Below are 23,980 nucleotides of genomic sequence, written 5' to 3' on the forward strand. Positions count from 1 at the left end.
TGCAATGTAAAGTATAGGACAGTGGTCTACAACCTGCGGACCTCCAGATGTTGCAAAACTACAACACCACAACAGTTTTGCAACATCTGGAGGTCCGCAGGTTGAAGACCACTGGTATAGGAAGTTGTACTCACCTGGCCCCACAGCTCCGGACCATCACCGCTCGTCACCGCTGCCCCGGATGTCGCCGTCCATCGCTGTTGCCGCGTCCCCGGGGTGTCCCCGACACTCTGGCAAGGCCTCTGCTTCCCCGGCGTCCTCGCTCTCCGTCGCCGCTATCACGTCACTACGCACGCCGCTCCTATTGGATGACGGGACGGCGTGCGCAGCGACGTGATGACGTCGATGGAGAGCGCTGACGATGCAGGGGATCCCGAAGAGGACGCTCCGGAGCCTGAGGACAGGTAAGTGATCGTCAGCGGACCACATGGGGCACTGTAAACGGCTATCCGGTGGCAGCTGAAGCAGTCTGCGCTGCCGGATAGCCGTTTATGTGATGGCCGCGACATACAAAAGCATCGTATGTTGATGCTGCCTTCAACATGTGATGGCCTCTGAGAGGCCATCGTATGTTGAAATGATCGTATGTCGGGGCCATAGTAGATCGGGGGGGTCACTGTAAGTCCTTCCTTTATATGTCCTATTCCTTTTGAATCCACTTCTGGCTTTGGCTCAAAAACTGCAGTGGAGGTTCTCCAAATATATATATATAATATAGACAAGCATTAGCAGTACTTATCAGCTGCTCTTCTAGTGAATGTCATGTATGTGATCTCACCTCCTGCAGATACAAGGTCACCATGTCAATCTGGATTTCACTTCTTTTTATCAATTTCTCCTTTTCTAACTGTGAAGAAAAAAGGATCAAAGTTCAGGTTATAGTTAGAGATGAGCAAACCTTCAAAAATTCTATTATTCTCGAGTAAGGATCGACAGATTATTGGTTTGGCCGATATTATCGTCCGATAATCACGATTTTGGACATTATCGGTATCGGCAATTGCCTCCCCCATCCCCGGTTTTATAATTACCTGTTCCCGGGGGCCAAGGTCCACACTACTTCTGGCTCCTGCTGCGTCCTGCGTTACGCTGTGCGCAATGACGAATGATGTGACGCGACGTGATTTCACCGTCAGTGCGCACAGTGACAGCTCAGGAGGACGCCACCGGAGCCAGATGTAGAGTGGACCCCGGGCCCGGTAATTATTAAACCGGGGATGGGGGAGGCAATGGGGCCGATATCGGTCGATCCCTATTCTCGAGTCTATAAAATAATCGCCCTGACTTACTGCAAGTCTTCAACTTAGTCATCCATCTCAACTCTAGAATGATATCACTGGAGACTATTACAACTTAAAGGGGTACTCTTTTTTTTTTTTTTTAAATCAACTGGTGCCACCAAATTAAACAGATTTGTAAATTACTTCTATTTAAAAATCTTAAACCTTCCAGTACTTATCAGCTGCTGTATGCTCCACAGGAAGTTGAATTTCTTTCTGGAATTCTTTTTAGTTTGTGCTCTCTGCTGACACCTCTGTCCATATGAGGAACTGTCCAGAGTACAAGCAAATCCCCATAGCAAATCTCTCCTGCTCTGAAAAGTTCCTTAACTGTTCTTCCTTATGCCTCTGATTTTACAGTATATACATATAGTCATACACATTTTTTTGTGGCATTCTCTGTATTAAAGTGGTACTCCGCTGAAAACATCTTATCCCCTGCCGCTGGGGACTCCCGCAATCTCCGCTGCAGCACCCCTGTCATTTGGTGCCCTGACTGGTGATGCCAGCTGCCACACCCCCTCAACTCATGTCTATGGGAGGGGGCACACTGCTGCCGGCCCTGAGTTCGCGGGGATAAAATGTTTTCAGCGGAGTAGCCCTTTAACCCCTTAAGGACGCAGGGTTTTTCTGTTTTTGCATTTTCATTTTTTCCTCATCACAACGCTTTCAATTTTGCACATAAAATTCCATATTATGGCTTATTTTTTGCGCCACCAATTCTACTTTGCAGTGATATTACTCATTTTACCCAAAAATCCACGGCGAAATGGAAAAAAAATTAATTGTGCGACAAAATTTAAGAAAAAATGTAATTGTGGAACTTTTGGGGGCTTCCGTTTCTGCGCAGTGCATTTTTCGGTAAACATAACACCTTATCATTATTCTGTAGCTCCATACGATTAAAATGATCCCCTACTTATGTAGGTTGGATTTTGTCGTACTTCGGGAAAAAATCACAACTACATGCAGGAAAATGTATATGTTAAAAATTCTCATTCTAACCCCTATAACTTTTTTATTTTTCTGTGTATGGGCCGGTATGAGGACTCATTTTTTGCGCCGTTTTCTGAAGGTTTTATTGGTACCATTGTTGTATTGATCAGACTTTTTGATCACTTTTTATTCATTTTTTCATGATATAAAAAGTGACCAAAAATACACTATTTTGGACTTTGGAATTTTTTTGCGCGTACGCCATTGACCGTGCGATTTAATTATCAATATATTTTTATAGTTCGGACATTTTTGCACGCGGCGATACCACATATGTTTATTTTTATTTACACGGTTTTTTTTATGGAAAAAGGGGGGTGATTCAAACTTTTATTAGGGGCTAAATGACCTTTGTTAACTTTATTTTTTTTTTTTCACTTTTTTTTTGCAGTGTTATAGCTCCCATAGGGACCTATAACACTGCAAACACTGATCTCCTATGCTGATCCCTGCAGAGCCATAGCTTTGCACGGATCAGTGAGATAGGGGCTTGATTGCTCAAGTCTGTAGCTCAGGCTTGGAGCAATCAATCGACGATCGGACGCCGCGGAGACAGGTAAGTAGACCTCCGCCTGCGTCCCATCTGATCGGAACATCGCGATTTTATCTGACTGACTGAGCATCCGGGAAGCGTTTACTTTCGTTTTCAGATGCGGCGGTCAACTTTGATCGCCGCGTCTGAAGGGTTAACAGCACGCGGCACAACGATCGATGCCACACGCTGGACCGACCCGGTGTGATGCGGGGTCACGGCATGAACCCGTTTTAAACACCGGGACCGGGGGTAGGGCATACAGGTACGCCCTACGTCCTTAAGGAGTTAAAGGGGTACACCCGTGGAAAACTTTTTTTTTTTCAAATCAACTGTTGCCAGAAAGTTAAACAGATTTGTAAATTGCTTCTATTAAAAAATCTTAATCCTTCCAGTACTTATTAGCTGCTGAATACTACAGAGGAAATTCTTTTCTTTTTGGAACACAGAGCTCTCCGCTGACATCATGACCACAGTGCTCTCTGCTGACATCTCTGTCCATTTTAGGAACTGTCCAGAGCAGCATATGTTTGCTATGGAGATTTTCTTCAATCTGGACAGTTCCTATAATGGACAGAGGTGTCAGCAGAGAGCTCTATGTTCCAAAAAGAAAACCATTTCCTCTGTAGTATTCAGCAGCTTATAAGTCCTGGAAGGATTAAGATTTTTTAATAGAAGTAATTTACAAATCTGTTTAACTTTCTGGCACCAGTTGTTTTCCACGGGAGTACCCCTTTAAGCTGTAATTTAGAAGGAAAGTCTTCACGAGTGTTCACGTACACAGCCATGAGCCATACCATTTTTATTTAGGTCCTATGGTGGGATACCCTATTGAACCCCATAGGTAAAGATATATTCTCCCTAAAAGCATTGCTGCAAGGAGAAAATATCTCACTGTATATGAAGTCTAATTGAGCCTTTACAGCAGTGAAGTCTATATGGCGTGGTAGTAAAGGAGCTGCCAAGGCTATGTGCTCTAGAAATATGACGTATACAGTGATCCCTCAACCTACAATGGCCTCAACATACAATAGATTCAACATATAATGGTCTTTTCTAGACCATTGTAAGTTGAAACCAGACTCAACATGTACAGACAGTCCAGATCTGCGAAACATGTCAATGGCTGGAAGAACCAACCAATCTGAATGGGCAATTTACTGGTAAAACACCTGTATTACTGAAGCGTATGCACTGACTGATGTCTGGTAGCGCCCCCTACAGTACAGGGAGGTACTACATGTTCTTTACTACTCTTTACCTGTACCAGGGTTACCTGCTCCTTTGGAAAACAGGTAGGGGCGACTCCATGTTACTTTTAGGATATTGCATGTACTGTACAGGACCCTGAAGAAGCTCCTGTCCTCTACATAAACCAGTGTTTCCCAAGCAGGGTGCCCCCAGCTGTTGCCTTTGGCTGTCCGGGCATGCTGGGAGTTGTAGTTTTGCAACAGCTGGAGGCTCCCTGCTTGGGAAGCACTGACATAGACAGTGATTTACAGCTCCCAGCAGATCTTTCCTACTATTATATGTAAGGATTTGCTTTATCTATATTAGTTATCTACTTATTTTTCTTTAATCCTCACTTTTTCCTATTTTTGGATGACATTTTGGGGGCTTCAGAACCAATTACCAGGTTTCCATAGCGTTCTGATCTCAACATACAATGGTTTCAACATACAATGGTCGTCCTGGAACCAATAAATATTGTAACTTGAGGGACCACTATATTATGGTATATGACAATTAGGGGGTAAACCAGGAACTTACTTTTCTCACTGTGCTCTTTATTGGAATGTATCCCGACAGCATCTTCACATCTATAACAACCATGTTGGATATTTCCCGAGAACCTTTATATCTAAGTAAAAATACCAAAAAGTCGCCCTTATTTTACAACAGGACAAATTGACATAGGAATAGAAAAACATTCACATATACAGTAGATTGTATGATATAGCGTAGACATGTATAGGACAGCGGGGGATACGCACTGAGCAGTGATTTGGATCTCCAGCTTTGTCACTGGGTCTTCTACACATCCACTCGATTGAGCCTCCACTTTAATTGCAAAGGTTTCTTCTTGTCTCGGTGGAGGAACATTGTATCTCAGGACTGTCTGTTAGATTAGGAAAATGGGTTCAGATACAAAAAAAAAAAGACTATAGATCAGTGGTCTTCAACCTGCAGACCTCCAGATGTTGCAAAACTACAACTCCCAGCATGCCCGGACAGCCGTTGGCTGTCCGGGCATGCTGAGAGCTGTAGTTTTGCAACATCTGGAGGTCCGCAGGTTGAAGACCAGGGGTCAAGTCCTCGGGAAAAAAAGTGTGGGAACTCACTTAAGATTTCCACTTAAAGGGGTACTCCGCCCCTAGACATCTTATCCCCTATCCAAAGGATAATGGATAAGATGTCAGATCGCTGGGGTCCGGCTGCTGGGGACCCCCGGGATCTACCATGCAGCACCCGCCTTTAGCGGCTTCCGGATCCGCTGGAGGTCCTCAGCTTGAGTCCATTTCGACCACGAGGACGGAGCATAGTGACGTCACGGCTCCGCCCCCGTGTGACGTCACGCATCCACCCCCTCAATGCAAGTCTATTGGAGGGGTGTGACAGCTGTCATGCCCCCTCCCATAGGCTTGCATTGAGTGGGCGGAGCATGACGTCACACACGGGCGGAGCTGTGACGTCAATATGCTCCATCCCCATGATCACCAGTAATCAGACCTGGAGCGAACACGCTCCGGGGACTGATTCTAACGGGGTGCCTCGTGCAAGATCACCGGGGGTCCCCAGCGGAGGCCCCCCGCGATCAGGCATCTTATCCCCTATTCTTTGGATAGGGGATAAGATGTCTTAGCGCCGGAGTACCCCTTTAAGGGCTGGTCCTGCAGGACTCCTGCTAATGGGAACAGGGTTCCTGCTGTGGAAAAAGTGCAGGAACTCCGTTCCCATGCGTTCCTGCAGGACTTGAGCCCAGTTGAAGACCACTGCTATAGATGGTAGATCAGTAAAGAAAGATGAGGGGAAACGTTAACTTACTTGCACGTAGACACAACCGCTCCCTGAAGATCTCACTATATACTCTCCAGGTACAGTCAGTAGTGATTCACTTTGCAGAAGGAGCCGGTTATTGTTATTTACATGGAACTGTTTAGTAAATTCGGTCCTGGAAGCTACTGTCACCGTTACATCTCCTTTGTCACTGAATGTGACCTCTGCATACTTGGCCAAAGCTTGAAGAGCCACCACCGTGTCCTGAGGAAAAAAGTGTGTTAAAGGGGTACTCCGGTGGAAAACTTTTTTTTTTTTTTTTTTAAATAAACTGGTGCCAGAAAGTTAAACAAATTTGTAAATGACTTCTATTAAAAAAAATAAAATAAAACTAAATCCTTCCAGTACTTATTAGCTGCTGAATACTACAGAAGAAATTATTTTCTTTTTGGAACACAGAGCTCTCTGCTGACATCACGAGCACAGTGCTCTCTGCTGACATCTCTGTCCATTATAGGAACTGTCCAGAGTAGGAGAAAATCCCCATAGTAAACATATGCTGCTCTGGACATTTCCTAAAATGGACAGAGGTGTCAGCAGAGAGCACTGTGCTCGTGACGTCAGCAGAGAGCTCAGTGTTCCAAAAAGAAAATAATTTCTTCTGTAGTATTCAGCAGCAATAATAGAAGCAATTTACAAATCTGTTTAACTTTCTGGTACCAGTTGATTGGAAAACAAATTAAGTTTTCCACCGGAGCACCCCTTTAAGTTGGTATCAAGTCAAATAACTTATGGTGAAGAACAATTTGCCAGTGCATTAAAGGGGTACTCCGGTGGAAAAAATTTTTTTTAAGTCAACTGGTGCCAGAAAGTTAAACAGATTTGTAAATGACTGGTTCCACTCATGAGAGAGCCAAGTGTAGCATCACTTATCCCAGTCGGGGCGAGCTTTCTGTAGTTTGGTAACCCCTCCTTGTACCAGCTGCAGCGGCATTCCCCCAGTCTGCCCTCCCTCCCTCTTGCTAGCTATTGTTCTGTTTTGGATGTTGTTATTTCTTTGTGTTTTCTTTTGTAGTGCTGTTTGCCTCTGATTTACAAGTCACTGCAAGCAGTCACTTAAAAGGGTACTCTGCCACTAGACTAGGCTGCTGGGGACCCCCGGGATCTCGGCTGCAGCACCTACCTGTTGCGGCTTCCGGAAAAGCTGGAGGCTTCGGCTCCCGCCCCTCAATGAAAGTCTATGGGAGGGGGCGTGACAGCCGCCACGCCCCCTCCCATAGACTTGCATTGAGGGGACGAGGCGTGACATCACATGGGGGCGGAGTCGTGACGTCACGATCTCCCGTCACCGTGGTCGAGAAGCGTTAGGATGAGAGCTTCCAGCGCTGCCGGAAGCCGCAACAGGTGGGTGCCGCAGCCGAGATCCCAGGGGTCCCCAGCGGCGGGACCCCCACGATAAGACATCTTATCCCCTATCCTTTGGATAAGAAGTCTAGGAGCGGAGTACCCCTTTAAAGATTTTGCAGGACTGTTTGATGGTATAATATCTCGCCGGAGTTGGTGGAGCATAAAGACGTGTGCTTTATTTATAAGTGTTAGTTATAATAAATGTATAGTAAAGTTTTAAAAGTTTACAGTGTCTAAAAATGCTAATTTATAAAACTAGTTTGTATCTAACTCCCCCATGTGACTTTTTTACCTGTGTTGAAGAAAATCCTCCATATGGATTCTGCTGTTTGCTCATCCAATTCACAATCTCTGAAGCTTTGGTCAAGTCTTGAGATGGACCAGAAAGCAGAGCTAGGAGCACATAGGACGTCATCTCCACTTCTGCTGAGGGAGCTCGGGACCAGTAGGAGTCTTCAGATTGAGGTTTGGATGAGCGTTCCCAGTGTAGTTCTCTATCTGGTCATAGTAGATAAATACAGTATGTGAACAAAATATATGCTTAAAGGGGTACTCCGCCCCTAGACATCTTATCCCCTATCCAAAGGGATCTCGGCTGCAGCACCCACCTCAACGGCTTCCGGCAACGCTGGAAGCTTCGGATCCCGACCACGTAAGCGAAAGAGCGTGACATCATGACTCCGCCCCCGTGTGACGTCACGCCCCACCCCTCAATGCAAGTCTATGGGAGGGGGCGTGGCGGTCACCACGCCCCCTCCCATAGGCTTGCATTGAGGGGGCGGAGCGTGATGTCACACGGGGGCGGAGCCGTGATGTCACAACGCTCCGACCTCGTGATCGATAGTAATCAGACACGGAGCGAACACGCTCCGCGGACTGATTTTAACGGGGCGCGGCATGCAAGATCACGGGGGTCCCCAGCGGAGTAACACTTTAATCAATACATGCATAAGGAAACTAAACTCAGACTAACCTCTGCATACAACAATGGGGTTTGTATTGGGGTGTAGCCTACATTTTGCAATTTAGGGTACATTTGTATATGGCAATAAATATAGCTAAGAATGATTTGTGGAGAAATCTAGGTAGGGGGTTGGGTCTGAGGGGCCCTAAGAGTCTTCCTTGGTCAGTGCATTTATATGCACAACAAGGCCAAAAAGTAAAAATGTTCCCCATGTGATGAAAAGCTTGGCTAGGACTCAGGTGTCTGCTAATGGTTACTGGGTATTGCCATCTCCTAAAGGGTTGGCATTTCGATAGGATATGCTATAACTTAAAGGAGTACTCCACTGAAATACATGCATCAACTGGTGCCAGAAAGTTAAATAGATTTATAAATTGCTTCCATTAAAAAATCTTAATCTTTCCAGAACTTATAAGCTGCTGTATGATCCAGAGGAAGTTCTTTTCTTTTTGAATTTCTTTTCTGTCTGACCACAGTGCTCTCTGCTGACACCTCTGTCCATATCAGGAACTGCCCAGAGCAGCAGCATGATTAGGATGAGAAATACCATCCTAATCATTTGTTTATACCATCTATCTGGATATTGACTCAGCATTATTTCTATCAAGTGCATATATTTTTGCCATCTAACAGGACTTTCATATAGTTACCGGACTAATGGACTGTATCCACTATACTGGATTATCGGATCATATTCTGATTTTTTTTAGCTTTTTCATAATATATTATTTGATATCCCACTAGGGCCCAGTGGGATTATTCTATAAAGTGCCAGTTTATGTGTAATGTTATTAACTTATTTTATATCTAATTACATTTTTTATATTGACGCTGTTGTAATTACATTTATTTCCACTCAAACCATTATGCACCTTGGATGGTGAGGCCCTTGAGGTATAAGCTATTATTTTGACTTTAATTTACAAATCTGTTCAACTTTCTGGCACCAGTTGATTAAAAAAAATGTTTTCCAGCAGAGTACCCCTTTAGTAATCAGTAGGGTTTCAACCTGTGAGATCCCTACTGATTGTGGGAATGAAGGGGGCCCAGTGCTGGTTTAGAGTTGCATCACCCCGGCGACCTGGCTATGCAGGGAATTACAGCATGACCCGATTCAAGCAAACACCAGCACTGTGCCCCCTTTAATCTCATGAACACAAGGGGTCCTAGATTTCAAACATAGAGATATCCTGCTTCAGTAGGTGAGGACACCCCTTTATTGTGGCCCTTTATCTGTTTGCAGCTGAGATTTCTTTAGCTAAGTAACTGCCCGTTTGGACCCGTATATACCCGTAATTCATTACGGGCGTTATATAGTGACGGGACATCGTGCATGCAGTAATTTTTCCGCCACGATGTCCCTTCACTATGTAACGCCCGTAATGAATTACGGGCATATGCGGGTGCAAACGGGCAGTTACAAAACCCCATAGGCTGCAATGCAATTTAGTCACAGCCGTCAGGGGTTTCGTAACGGCCTGGTTTCGCAGCTGTAGTGACGGAACTTCTGACGGAAGTTCCTAAACGGAGAAATTCATAGTGTGAAAGCAGCCTAAGTCTGAACACGTTGATAGATAAACATCACTTACTTCCTCTCACAACTTGTGCCTCAAGTTTGTCCATCAAAGCCTCTCTGAGCTCCTTGTCTCCAGATAAAGTAAAGGCATAGACCAACAGAGCCTGGCTGTATACATTAATAACACTGCCAGCCTCCATCCTTAGGCAGGACACAGCATTTCTGACCAGAGGATCCTGAAAGATACATTGATATCTCACTATGACTCCATTATAACAACTTTTAAAGACCAAAAGTGCATTTTATACGTAAAACAACTGGTTATACTGTCCATTTCATTCAAAATAAGCTTAACTATTATTATTATTAAGTAAATGTAATGGAATACAGAGGGTGGTTATTGATAGAACAGTTACAAGTGGGGACCACAGGGGTCAGTATTGTGTCCTTTTCTTTTTTTTTTTTCTTAAATATATTTTTATTAAACAATTTTTAAGAAACATTAGGCAGAAATCAAAATAATACATAGTATCAAGATGCAGTAGAACACTGCATCATAAAAAAGTGAAATTAAATTTCTGCACGCATGGCACGTAAAACAACTCCCATAATAAAAACTCCTCTCCCCTTTCCCCATACGAAAGAGAAGAAAATAATCTGGTCTTGCAACGTCCATGACATGTGCTTAAAGGTATCTCAAGAGAAAGTGTCCTCCGCCACCACAAAGCAATCAGCTGATTAAATGTATTTGTTGTCGATGGAGAGATGGAGATACAGTAGATCTCACCTGGCCCCAAACCATACAGACGGGAATACAGTGCAGCCCCTCACTTCGGGGACCCCACTCGACTCCTGCGGGCAGGGCCGGATTAAGATCATCATGGGCCTGGTGCTGAAAATTGTGATGGGCCTTTTTATCAAAGCATATAAAATGAAAACGCAACACAAAGCAATTTTGTCACATGTTTTATGCACATTAAATTACCAGAATAGGTAGCATGTTCCCCACATTAGGTAGGCAGCAGTTTCCCCAGATTAGGCAGTAGCAGGCCCCCCACATTAGGCAGTAGCAGGCCCCCAGATTAGGCAGTAGCAGATCCCCCACATTAGGCAGTAGCAGGCCCCCACATTAGGTAGCAGCAGGCTCCCCACATTAGGTAGTAGCAGGTTCCCCACATTAGGCAGTAGCAGGCTCCCCACATTAGGTAGTAGCAGGCTCCCCACATTAGGTAGCAGCAGGCTCCCCACATTAGGCAGTAGCAGGCTCCCCACATTAGGTAGTGGCAGGCTCCCCACATTAGGCAGTAGCAGGCTCCCCACATTAGGTAGTAGCAGGTTCCCCACATTAGGTAGTAGCAGATTCCCCACATTAGGTAGTAGCAGGCTCCCCACATTAGGTAGTAGCAGGTTCCCCACATTAGGTAGTAGCAGGCTCCCCACATTAGGTAGCAGCAGGCTCCCCACATTAGGCAGTAGCAGGTTCCCCACATTAGGTAGTAGCAGGCTCCCCACATTAGGTAGTAGCAGGCTCCCCACATTAGGTAGTAGCAGATTCCCCACATTAGGTAGTAGCAGGTTCCCCACATTAGGTAGTAGCAGGTTCCCCACAATAGGTAGTAGCAGGTTCCCCACATTAGGTAGTAGCAGGTTCCCAACATTAGGTAGCAGCAGGCTCCCCACATTAGGCAGTAGCAGGTTCGGTACATTAGGTAGTAGCAGGCTCCCCACATTAGGTAGTAGCAGGCTCCCCACATTAGGTAGTAGCAGATTCCCCACATTAGGTAGTAGCAGGTTCCCCACATTAGGTAGTAGCAGGTTCCCCACATTAGGTAGTAGCAGGTTCCCCACAATAGGTAGTAGCAGGTTCCCCACATTAGGTAGTAGCAGGTTCCCAACATTAGGTAGTAGCAGGTTCCCCACATTAGATAGTAGCAGGTTCGGTACATTAGGTAGTAGCAGGCTCCCCACATTAGGTAGTAGCAGGCTCCCCACATTAGGTAGTAGCAGGTTCCCCCCATTAGGTAGTAGCAGGTTCCCGCCATTAGGTAGTAGCAGGCTCCCTACATTAGGTAGAAGCAGGTTCCCCACATTAGGTAGCATTGTCGTCGTCCCCACACACACACAGACAGACAGACACACACAGACACGAGGCGGCTCTAGACTTTGTGAGGCCTTAGGCGAAACTTGAGCTTGAGGCCCCCACGGACACAAGATATGCACGCGATAATAAAATGAATTATATACAAAACAAAATTGGTATAGTATCCTTAGGACTGTGATGTCACTGTGCACATTACCCCTGTACTATGATATCACTGTGCACATTACCCTTGTACTACGACATTACTGTGTATTTTTCCTGCACTGTGACATCCCTGTGTGTATTATCCATGTACTGTGACATCATTGTGTGTATTATCCATGTACTGTGACATCATTGTGTGTATTATCCCTGTACTGTGACATCACTGTGTGTATTATCCCTCTACTGTGACATCACTGCGTGTTTTATCTCTGTACTGTGACATCACTGTGTGTATTATCTCTGTACTGTGATTTCACTGTGTATTATCTCTGTACTGTGACATCACTGCGTGTATTATCCCTGTACTGTGACATCACTGTGTGTATTATCCCTGTACTGTGACATCACTGTGTATTATCTCTGTACTGTGACATCACTGCGTGTTTTATCTCTGTACTGTGACATCACTGTGTGTATTATCTCTGTACTGTGATTTCACTGTGTATTATCTCTGTACTGTGACATCACTGCGTGTATTATCCCTGTACTGTGACATCACTGTGTGTATTATCCCTGTACTGTGATTTCACTTTGTATTATACCTGTACTGTGACATCACTGCATGTATTATCTCTGTACTGTGACATCACTGTGTGTATTATCTCTGTACTGTGATTTCACTGTGTATTATCTCTGTACTGTGACATCACTGCGTGTATTATCCCTGTACTGTGACATCACTGTGTATTATCTCTGTACTGTGACATCACTGCGTGTATTATCTCTGTACTGTGACATCACTGTGTGTATTATCCCTGTACTGTGATTTCACTTTGTATTATACCTGTACTGTGACATCACTGCATGTATTATCTCTGTACTGTGACATCACTGTGTATTATCTCTGTACTGTGACATCACTGCGTATATTATCCCTGTACTGTGACATCACTGTGTGTATTATCCCTGTACTGTGATTTCAATTTGTATTATACCTTTACTGTGACATCACTGTGTGTATTATTCCTGTACTGTGACATCACTGTGTGTATTATCCCTGTACTGTGACATCACTGTGTATTATTCCTGTACTGTGACATCACTGTGTGTATTATCTCTGTACTGTGATTTCACTGTGTATTATCTCTGTACTGTGACATCACTGCGTGTATTATCCCTGTACTGTGACATCACTGCGTGTATTATCCCTGTACTGTGACATCACTGCGTGTATTATCCCTGTACTTTGACATCACTGTGTGTATTATCCATGTACTGTGACATCACTGTGTGTATTATCCCTGTACTGTGATTTCACTTTGTATTATACCTGTACTGTGACATCACTGTGTGTATTCTCTGTACTGTGACATCACTGCGTGTATTATCCCTGTACTGTGACATCACTGTGTGTATTATCCCTGTACTGTGACATCACTGTGTATTATTCCTGTACTGTGACATCACTGTGTGTATTATCCCTGTACTGTGACATCACTGTGTATTATCTCTGTACTGTGACATCACTGCATATATTATCCCTGTACTGTGACATCACTGTGTGTATTATCCCTGTACTGTGATTTCAATTTGTATTATACCTGTACTGTGACATCACTGCGTGTATTATTCCTGTACTGTGACATCACTGTGTGTATTATCCCTGTACTGTGACATCACTGTGTATTATTCCTGTACTGTGACATCACTGTGTGTATTATCTCTGTACTGTGACATCACTGTGTATTATCTCTGTACTGTGACATCACTGCGTGTATTATCCCTGTACTGTGACATCACAGCGTGTATTATCCCTGTACTGTGACATCACTGCGTGTATTATTCCTGTACTTTGACATCACTGTGTGTATTATCCCTGTACTGTGACATCACTGTGTGTATTATTCCTGTACTGTGACATCACTGTGTGTATTATTCCTGTACTGTGACATCACTTTGTATTATACCTGTACTGTGACATCACTGTGTGTATTATCTCTGTACTGTGACATCACTGCGTGTATTATCCCTGTACTGTGACATCACTGTGTGTATTATCCCTGTACTGTGACATCACTGTGTATTATTCCTGTACTGTGACATCACTGTGTATTATCCCTGTACTGTGACATCACTGTGAATATCAACCCTGTACTCACTCAAAGAACAGGGTTATTATGCACAGTGACATCACAGTACAGGGTTAATATGCACAGTGATGTCACAGTACAGGGTTGATATGCATATGAACAGTGATGTCACTCTAGAGGGTTAATGTGCACACAGTGCCGTCACGGTACAGTGATAATCCACACAGTGATGTCACAGTACAGGGATAATATACACAGTGATGTCACAATACAGGGATAATATACACAGTGCCGTCACGGTACAGGGATAATACACAGTGATGTCACAGTACAGGGATAATACATATAGTGATGTCACAGTACAGGGATAATAGTAATACATATAGTGTTGTCACAGTACAGGGATAATATACACAGAGACCTCATAGTAAAGGGATAATACTGTACACAGTGATGTCACAGTACAGGGATAATATACACAGAGACCTCATAGTAAAGGGATAATACTGTACACAGTGATGTCACAGTACAGGGATAATATACACAGAGACCTCATAGTAAAGGGATAATACACACAGTGATTTCACAGTACAGTCATAATACACAGTGATGTCACAGTACAGGGATAATACACACAGTGATGTCACAGTACAGGGATAATACACACGGTGATGTCACAGTACAGGGATAATACACACAGTGATGTCACAGTACAGGGATAATACACACAGTGATGTCACAGTACAGTGTTAATGTGCACAGTGACATCATAGTAGAGGGATAATATACAGTGATGTCACATAACAGATAACGACCACAGTGATGTCACAGTACGGGGATAATGCACACAGTGATGTCACAGTACAGGGATAATACATACAGTGATAATACACACAGTGATGTCACAGTACAGGGATAATACACACAGTGATGTCACAGTACAGGGATAATGCACACAGTGATGTCACAGTACAGGGATAATGCACACAGTGATGTCACAGTACAGGGATAATACTCACAGTGATGTCACAGTACAGGGATAATACACACAGTGATGTCACAGTACAGGGATAATACACAGTGATGTCACAGTACAGGGATAATACACACAGTGATGTCACAGTACATGGATAATACACACAGTCATGTCACAGTACAGGGATAATACACAGTGATGTCACAGTACAGGGTGTACTAGTACTGTGATGCCACTGTGCATATGGGGGATAATAGGGCAGAGCATTCACAAGCTTTTGTATTTTAGTTAAATCCAAATCCATGGTGGCTTAAACATGAGGCCCTTGCTGATGAACTGTTATGGCGTTGCATGGGTGGGCAGCACCCAGTCCACCCCCACCCCCAAGGTGAATGTAAGACAACAGTGATACGCACAGTAGGGGAGATTTATCAAAACCTGTCCAGAGGAAACGTTGCCCAGTTGCCCATAGCAACCAATCAGATTGCTTCTTTCATTTTTAACAAGGCCTCTGCAAAATGAAAGAAGCTATTTGATTGGTTGCTATGGGCAACTGGGCAACTTTTCCTTTGCACAGGTTTTGATAAATCTCCCCCAGTGTGTGTATCGCCATTCACAAGGGAGGATGCAGAGGGATTTTCTCAAGGATTGGGGTTTACTAGCACACTGTACACAGATTAGGATCACCAATATCACCACTATTACAAATATTTGAGCCACACTATGACCACTCCCATTACCACTATATAGTGACAGGATAATACTACAGACCAATATCCCACATGTAGATCCCATATTAGTATTTCCCAAGCAGGGTGCCTCCAGCTGTTGCAAAACTACAACTCCCAGCATGCCCGGACAGCAAGTTGTAGTTTTGCACCAGCTTGAGGCACCCTGGTCGGAAAACACTGGTCCATATAATGGTGACCCCCAGGTCTACACAGGCTCTGCACGTTTCTGGCAAGGTGACTGGAATATTACTAGACAAAATAGCCCTGTATGCAGTGATGGAGGCCTCAATGCAAGAGTAAACCCAGCCTGGCAATTACAGTACCATGGATACCTAAAAAGATAAATATATATACACATCCATATGTATATATACAAACACACCTATACACAAGTGTACATACACTAACTATAAATGCACATACCCTAACTTTCTGAGATCCTGACAGGATCCTCATACGGTTTCCAGTGCTGGGGGGTCAGGAGTCAAGACCTCTGACCTCAATACCTCTGACCTCAAGACCTCTGACCTCAGGATGAAGTCATGTGGAGGAGGGGGCACAGACAGTTCTCCTCCTACTTTGCTCTCATGTTTCATGCTAGCAGGCTGCTGTGCTCTGAGGATCCTTACCCTGCTTTAGGACCCGAGAGCAGGACGGCGCTTAGAGCATGTGCAGCATAATAAGATAAGTAATGCTGTGATTCCTACAATCTATGTGCCAGGCTGGGCAGCCAAAAAGCACTGACAATGTAGGCAGTGCCACTACATGCCCCCCATTCACTCTCTTAGTTACCTTACACAGAGGCCATCTACTCCCCCAGTTCTTCTTCCTCCTTACTCCTGGACGATCACCACCAGTGAAAGGGTGGGGGCCAGAGTAAGGCCCCCAACAGTGCGAGGCCTTAGGCGGTGGCCGCCTCTGACAGACACACAGACAGATACACACACACACATATAGACACACTTACCTGTCCTGCGCTGCGCTTCTCCTCTATGGCGGCTGCCTGACGAGTGACGTCACTGACGTCCTGCGCGGGTCTGCGGAGGGAAGTCCCATGCGCTTCCCTCATCAGACTCGGGCCGACCAACTGGAGACGCGGAGGATGGCGGGGTAAGTGAAGTCCTTCAGCATTTAGCGCTGCTCGCATGAAGCGCTAAATGCATGAAGAAACCACCTGTCCGGGCCGGCGCCTGGAACGTCGGGCATTACAAGTTATACGCAGGTCGGTGCCATTTGTGCGGGCCGCCAGGCCTATTTTAACGCAGGGGCCTGGAGCTGCCGCTCCATCTGCCCCTACGTTAATCCGGCCCTGCCTGCGGGTGCTTCTCTTGCTCCCTGGGGATCCCAACAGACAGCTATAGTGGTCCAAATAAATGGACAAGCTATGTGCAGCATTACGTATCCGGTAATGTCAACACTCCCCAGAGAGCCTCTCAGCGATTCCACACTATACCAAGTGGTATATCTAAATGGTCTTACAATCTCGATAATCCCCAGGGAGTCATAGTGAGTAACAATAAAAGATTTCCATTTTTTTGAAAAACCGCTTAGTGCCAGTTTCGGAGTGTCGCTCAGTATCTAAGCAGTCTATCTCCAGATATGCTTTCAATTGGGTTATCAGCATAGGAAAATCTAGAGTGGGAGTATCCAACCATTTAGCAAATAGACAATGCATTGCAACTAAAAGGACCATATGGACAAACTGAGGAAACCTCTCCTCCCCCTCCCCTCCTCCCTCTGGTGGATGGAATTGGTGAAATATGAGTGATTGTGGTGAAAAAGGGACCCGCACCTTCCAATGGTCCCATATATATGACTGTATGAGGCGTCAGTACGCCTCAGAGTGTGAGCACTTCCAGATCCTATGGTACATGTTTGTATGTGGGGCTTTACATTTAGGGCAGTGAGTAATCCTATCCGGGAAAGTCAGAGAGGGCAATATATTAAAGCCATATAAGGCTGCGTGAGCGAACTTGAAGTATGTCTCCCTCCATCGCTCATTGATAAAAAAAATTCCGTACAGTGGTCCACCTTTTCAACACTACGTCAGTGATGTCTGTGTCCCCAGTTCATCTTTCCCAAGTCCGGAACACACGCTTGGGCTCAAGTTTGAGGAAGCGGTTACGGAAGGCTGCGTACTCTGGGGCTCATTGCCAATGATGTTGTCTAAAATGTGGGTCGGGACTTCCTTTGACAGATTATGTGATCTAGAGGAACAACAGGCATAGACCTGATTGACATATAAAGTATGTGACAGGTGGAGGTCAAACGTACGGAACATTTCTCTCAAAGTGAGCCATCTGCGGTCATTGCTATGAATCAGTCCCCCCACTGTTCGAACCACTCTAGAAACCCATATTTGCAACCATGAAGAGGATTTACCCGGCGTGAACTCTGGATGGTCAAGCATTTGGATAAAAGAAACGGAAGGCCAAAAACCTTCTGCACTTAGTATCTCGCAGCAGTACTGAGCCCTTGATCTCTGCCAGAAGTTTAGCATAGGAAGTGTGCAGCAGCACCGGTAGTGACCATGGGGTGGCCAGCACTGCTTCCAGAAGTAATCGGAGGAATGCAGCCAATCGAGCGCTTGGTGAAACAAACAAGCCAAATTATAGCCCCTGATGTTGGGGAAATTAACTCCCCCCTCTACCTTGCTAACCATGAGTTTCTGTAACGCTATGCGCGGGCGCTTGCCCTGCCACAGGAATCGTTGAAAGGCTGCGTTGAGGTATCTTAATGCCGAAGCAGAAGTGGTAGCATTTGGAAGGGGTACAATAAGCAAGGGAAACTAATCATTTTAACGAGATTGCATCTACCTAGGAAAGATAAGAGCAAGGGCTCCAAACGCTTCAATTGTGCCAAGATACGCTGAAAGAGTGGTGTGTAGTTGAGCCAAAACAGCGTGTCGGGAGTTTTCCCTATACGAATGCCTAAATATGTTGTGAAGGAAGAAGCAACCATAACACCCAGCACATTCGCATCACGAAGCCCCCTGGGGCCCCCAAAGGGGTTGCACCCAAAGGCAACAGCATGCTCCTGGCAGCATTGACTCTATAGCCCATGAAACTGCCCACATAATATAGAAAGGTTATAATTTTAGGTATAGGTTAGTTAGGTAAAGAATGAAATACATCATCGGCAAACACTGACAATTTGATTTCCTGTGTACCCACAGTTTTATCCCTGTAGCTATCAGAGGAGATCAGGTAGCGAGCCAGAGGTTCAATCACCAGATCGAACAATAAAGGCGATAATGGACAACACTGACACGTGCCTTTCACTCACTGGAGGGGAGTGGACAAGATGCCTGGGGTAGCCCGTCTTAGGAGGAGCTGGATCGACCTATAATCCCAAACTTTGACAGGACCAGTCACAGCCAGTCCCAACGGACATTATCAAAAGCATCAAGAGTGAATAATGCGGGTTGGCCCCGAACACTGTCTAGCACTGCCAGTACGTTTCTAATATTCGTGACTGCCAAGCAGGTCTTCATGAAACCTACTTGGCGGTCACCAACCAGGGAAGGTAAAAATTTGGCGACCTGCCAGGATCTTAGATAGTAACTTCACATCTTGGTTTATCAGAGATATGGGGAGATAGGAGCCAGGGTCTAAAAGACCGTTACCCGGTTTGGGGAGAAAGTTTCGCAGCTGGGGAGAGTAGGCCTGTACATTATATTTTGTTAAAATATGCCGTTAAGGGTGGGGACAACCTGGTCCATCAGGGGTTTGTAAAACTCACCAGGATAGCCATCTGGCCCTGGTGCTTTCCCATTCGCTAAAGCGTGGATAACAGCTGCTACTTCTTCCGCTGTAACATCCGCGTTGAGCTCCAGCTGCTGTCTGGTAGACAATGATGGGTGAGTCCCTCCAGCGCCCCTTCGTCAGTTGGAGTGGGGGGAGAAGAATAAAGAGCAGCATAATACGAGCCCAAGACGTTGTTAATGGAGTGCGGCTCATGTGTAACTTGCCCTGATGCGTCACGCATTATCAGTACATGTGTGACCCCTTCGCTATATGCACTAGCAAATGTTCCGCCTTATTGCCCTGCAAGAAGAGATCTACTTCAAAATGAGACCCATATATTCTCTTTTTCCTATCTAGCCAGAAATCATATGAGGATTTCGCTTCCTGCCATTTGAGTTTATGATCTGTGGTGGGGGATTCCAGAAAGTGGGAATAAGCTGCTGTTAAGGCTGCACTCGCTATTGCATGACCTTCCAGAGTTTTCCATTTAACTGAGTTACTATAGGACATAATTTTACCCCTAATCACCGATTTAGCAGCTTCCCAGTATAGGGAGGGATTGTCACTCTGAGAGATGTTGTCTGTTTGGAATTCCAGACACCACCCATTGAGAAGACATAGAAAAGATTCATCCTTCGTTAATTGAGACGGAAACCGCCACAAGATTTCAGAACCCTTGGGACATGATGGCAGGAGTTCCAAAACCACCGGTGCATGATCCAAAATGACCAGGTCCCATATGTCCACCGCTCCCAAGCAAGAGCACACTAGGGAACTGACTAGGAAATAATCAATGCGAGACCAAGAACCATGTACGTGTGAGAAGTGCGTGTGGCCCCTTAACATTCCATGTCACCAACTTACACATGGCATATTAAGAGAGATCAACAGGAATACTAGACCACACATTGAGCGGACAATAACTGTGAGGGAGAGGGAAGCAAGATGTACAAGAGGACCTAAGGTGGGAGAAGGTGAGGAGGAGATAGTGAGTGGTATCAGAGAACCCAGGGAGCAAAAACAGAAGTGAAGGTTGCAACCTGAGAAATACAGAAGGGGGGAGAAGGGAGGCAAAAACACAAATAGAAACAAAGACAACCTAAAAAAAAGGCAAGAACAGAAACATTGAGACCACCGAACAGGCCAATCCCCAGGATAGAATAAGGGTGGCCATAAATTGGGTAAAGGACTCCACTTTTTTCGGACATGTGGGCGACCAGAACTCCCACCCCGGACCCCCTACATAACCAATCAACTGGACTAGGAGTCAATAGAAATACATACAAGTAAAGAGGGGCCTCCAGGGGAAGCAGACATCAGCTATAACTAAATGGGGATATATAAAGAGGAGAGCCCTCAGGATACACTGAAACCCAGGACATGAGCCAGAGCTGCCCCTTGAGCCAACATTAACTGAAACCATTCAAGAGTAGCACAGTCCCCCTATTAGGAAAATAGGAAAAGACAGTCACATAGGTGATAGGTCTGGGGAGGATGATTGGCTGCTTCTGCTCCTGCTGCGCCTCCCCGCTAAGGCTGCTTTCACACCATAAAAATTCATCCGTTATAAACGTCCATTATAAAAACCCTGAAAATCGTCTGTTAAACGGCCGTTACAAAATCCCTAACGGCCATTAGAAAATCTCATTATAGTCTATGGGATTTTTACATTGCCAGTTTTAACCCGTTATAGCCTGTTGTTAATAACGGATGTTATTTTGTGATGGGCAATAGTAACGGGAGAAATAGTGCATGCACTATTTCCTCCGTTCATTCGCCCGTCACAAAATAACGTCTGTTATTAATAACGGGCTTTACTAATCCCCACTATAAGTAAATTGTTACGGTGGGATCTGTTTTCCAGATCTTCCAGCTTTTCACTGGCATAACAGAGGTCTGTTTCAGTTTAACGTAGCCTAGTAGCAAGGCCACTGTTTTCATCTTCTAGCACGATGATGCGCTGTTCTGCTTCATCCAGACGACCCACTTGAGCACCCAAATCTGTTTGAAGTTGTGTTAACGTTGAGCGCAAGGTGTTTTCAAGGGCTGTCTGTATAGTAGGAGTAATCAGCTTGACCAGAGTTGCTGTCAAGGTCTGAAAATCCATGGGGGAAGTAAAAGAGACTTCCGAGGCACCCACCAAGGGAAGGGGCTGAATGGGTACGGGTGTCGTCTGGGCACCCTCCACAGGAGTGAACGACAGCTGGCTGCTGGCGGTGTCCATAGCAATAGGTTGTAGCTGCGCTCCCTTAGAGGGAACTGGGTGAGAAGCTGGGGTTGGTTGGAGTGAAGGTACAGTGGGGGGTGCCATATCTGGGGGACCCGCACATTGAGACCCTTTGTTTAGGTAGCGGTCCATAAGAAGCTGGGTCAGGGGGTGCAGATGGAAGCTATCTCAGCAGTTCTGGGACAGCATGGCAGTCTGCACGGCGCTGTTCAGGGGCTCTGATGGAGGCAGCTGCAGGGGCGTCAAGTGATGCTGCCTCTCAGATGAGCTGCCTGTTCCTCTCTGTAGCATGGCGGGAGCGAGGTATGTCAGAAAAGGCAGCCCCTTATCACACTCAGAGCTGCCTGATGGAGAGCGGAGTAGCACTGTCCTTGTGTACCTTGTGAGTTCCAGCATCGGACAGGAGATCTGCTGCCCCCGCTGCCTGGTCCCGCAGCGCTGTATAAGGTATTCAGAGATTAGAATAATTAAAATATTTGCAGATGGTACTAAACTCTGTAAGGAAAAACACCACAAAGGCTAATAATATAACACTACAGAGAGATCTGGGGAATGGCAAAGAGAATTAATGGTATGGGAGGAGTACAGTACCAGGTTATCAAAGGTTATTAAAATGTAAAAGTATAAGAATGGACAGTACAGAGATCATTCCAGTGATCTTTTTACACCCAGGCCACTAACCACGACACCCTCTACGTCTAAAGGAAATAAAGTTTTACCATCATCATCTACTGGGATTATTTACTGTATAAGCAGTACAATGCTGTGATGGTTGAGTCATTGAATAAGTTCAAGGGGGGCTGGATGCCTTTTTATTGAAAAATATAATATTAGAAATTAAGGATACTAGATCTCTGGAGATGGAACATTGATCCAGGGATTTATTCTGATGGGAAATTTGCCTCTGTTATGGGGCAATTGACAACAGCCTCGTAAGGTTTTATTGGCCTTTCTCAGGATCAACACAGTAGGGAAACAGTAGGGATATAGGTTGAACTTGGTGGATTCTTTACTATTTGTTTTAACCTTATCAACAACTGTATGTGACTGTATAACTTTTATTATATGTTGTCAAGTATCTCTGGACGCCCTGCTACCTTGAATAAAAGTTTGTACTTGCTTATCATGATATATTGATAATATAAGTGTAAAGGGTGTATAGGAGGCGTGTAAGACATATCCAAAGGATATGCCATCGGTATCTGATAGGTTAATGTCTTTACCCTCATAGGAGTAATAATAATTTTCAACTGTCAACATTGCAGAAAGTACTGTTTAGATCTAGGAGACTTTCCTAATTTAGACATTTATAGCCTATATTCCATAAATGTATATTGGCTGGGGCTCCTAGCAATGGGAGTGTCTGCGAGCCCAATGTATCCTATTTATTTACAATTCAATATTCCATATATGGATAGTAAGCAGCATTTTAAAGAACAATGGGAAACATTTCTCTTGCTATTAGTTTGCATATGTGAAGATCAGTAGATACAAAGGTGAGATCAGACCAGTGCCCTAAAACCTCTGGACAAAGCCGTATAGTACGGCGAAACATGTCGAGGGGGGCCGCGAGTAGGTTTTAAATACAGTGCACACTCTTCCCTTATAGTGCGCATACTGCAGATGCGCACGGACAGATGGAGATACAGTGACGCCAGAATGGCACTCTAATAACTAATACTATGGGAAGAGAAATACCCTGATACTTTTAACCCATTAGTTTTTTGGTGTTTTTGTGTTCAATAAAGATTATAGTATTTTAATATATGGGAAATATAGGGGATTAGTGGATCACCTCCTTGGTGATCTTTTGGTTAATTGGGTTTAAAACAACCCTCCATATATTGGTCCTTAATTGGGTTATGAGATCAGATCATGTCACTTGTGAACAGTGAACTAGTACTGAATACCTTCCAAATTTACCTCCAATTCATCTGTAATAATATCAAATGATATGGATGTCTTACCTCTATAGATACTCCGGCCTCCAGCAGAGCTATGGTGACATATGTGGATAGAGAGATTTCATCTGTTACTCCCCCCTGAGAGAAAACAGAATATTTTGCATTAAACCACAATTACCAGCAAACTTAAGACGATATTACGGTGTCCCTGAACTAGAGTATTTGGTGGGGATTTAGATATAAACTGTATCACTTATTTATCCACGTAAAACTGGAGAGATTTTGCCTCCAGCAACCAATCACAGCTCAGCTTTCACTTTACCAGAGCTCTTAAAGGGGTACGCCGGCCCTAAGACATATTATCCCTAA

At 44.9% G+C, this 23,980-nt stretch overlaps 1 protein-coding gene across 7 annotated transcripts in view; it reads right to left on the minus strand.

The window, feature by feature from the left end:
• LOC130281665 (alpha-2-macroglobulin-like) overlaps window positions 1-23,980 on the minus strand; it is a 95,666-nt gene that overhangs the window by 6,531 nt on the left and 65,155 nt on the right. For all 7 annotated transcript variants that reach the window (XM_056529126.1, XM_056529128.1, XM_056529129.1 and 4 more), the window contains 7 exons: window positions 23,675-23,749; window positions 9,766-9,928; window positions 7,505-7,710; window positions 5,854-6,069; window positions 4,803-4,927; window positions 4,579-4,669; window positions 779-847 (listed from right to left, as the gene is read on the minus strand). In XM_056529126.1, the coding sequence (XP_056385101.1) occupies window positions 779-847; window positions 4,579-4,669; window positions 4,803-4,927; window positions 5,854-6,069; window positions 7,505-7,710; window positions 9,766-9,928; window positions 23,675-23,749 (945 nt within the window). The remainder of the gene's footprint in view (window positions 1-778; window positions 848-4,578; window positions 4,670-4,802; window positions 4,928-5,853; window positions 6,070-7,504; window positions 7,711-9,765; window positions 9,929-23,674; window positions 23,750-23,980) is intronic.

The sequence above is a fragment of the Hyla sarda genome, chromosome 7, assembly GCF_029499605.1.
Source record: "Hyla sarda isolate aHylSar1 chromosome 7, aHylSar1.hap1, whole genome shotgun sequence".
Classification (NCBI taxonomy): Eukaryota; Metazoa; Chordata; class Amphibia; order Anura; family Hylidae; genus Hyla; species Hyla sarda.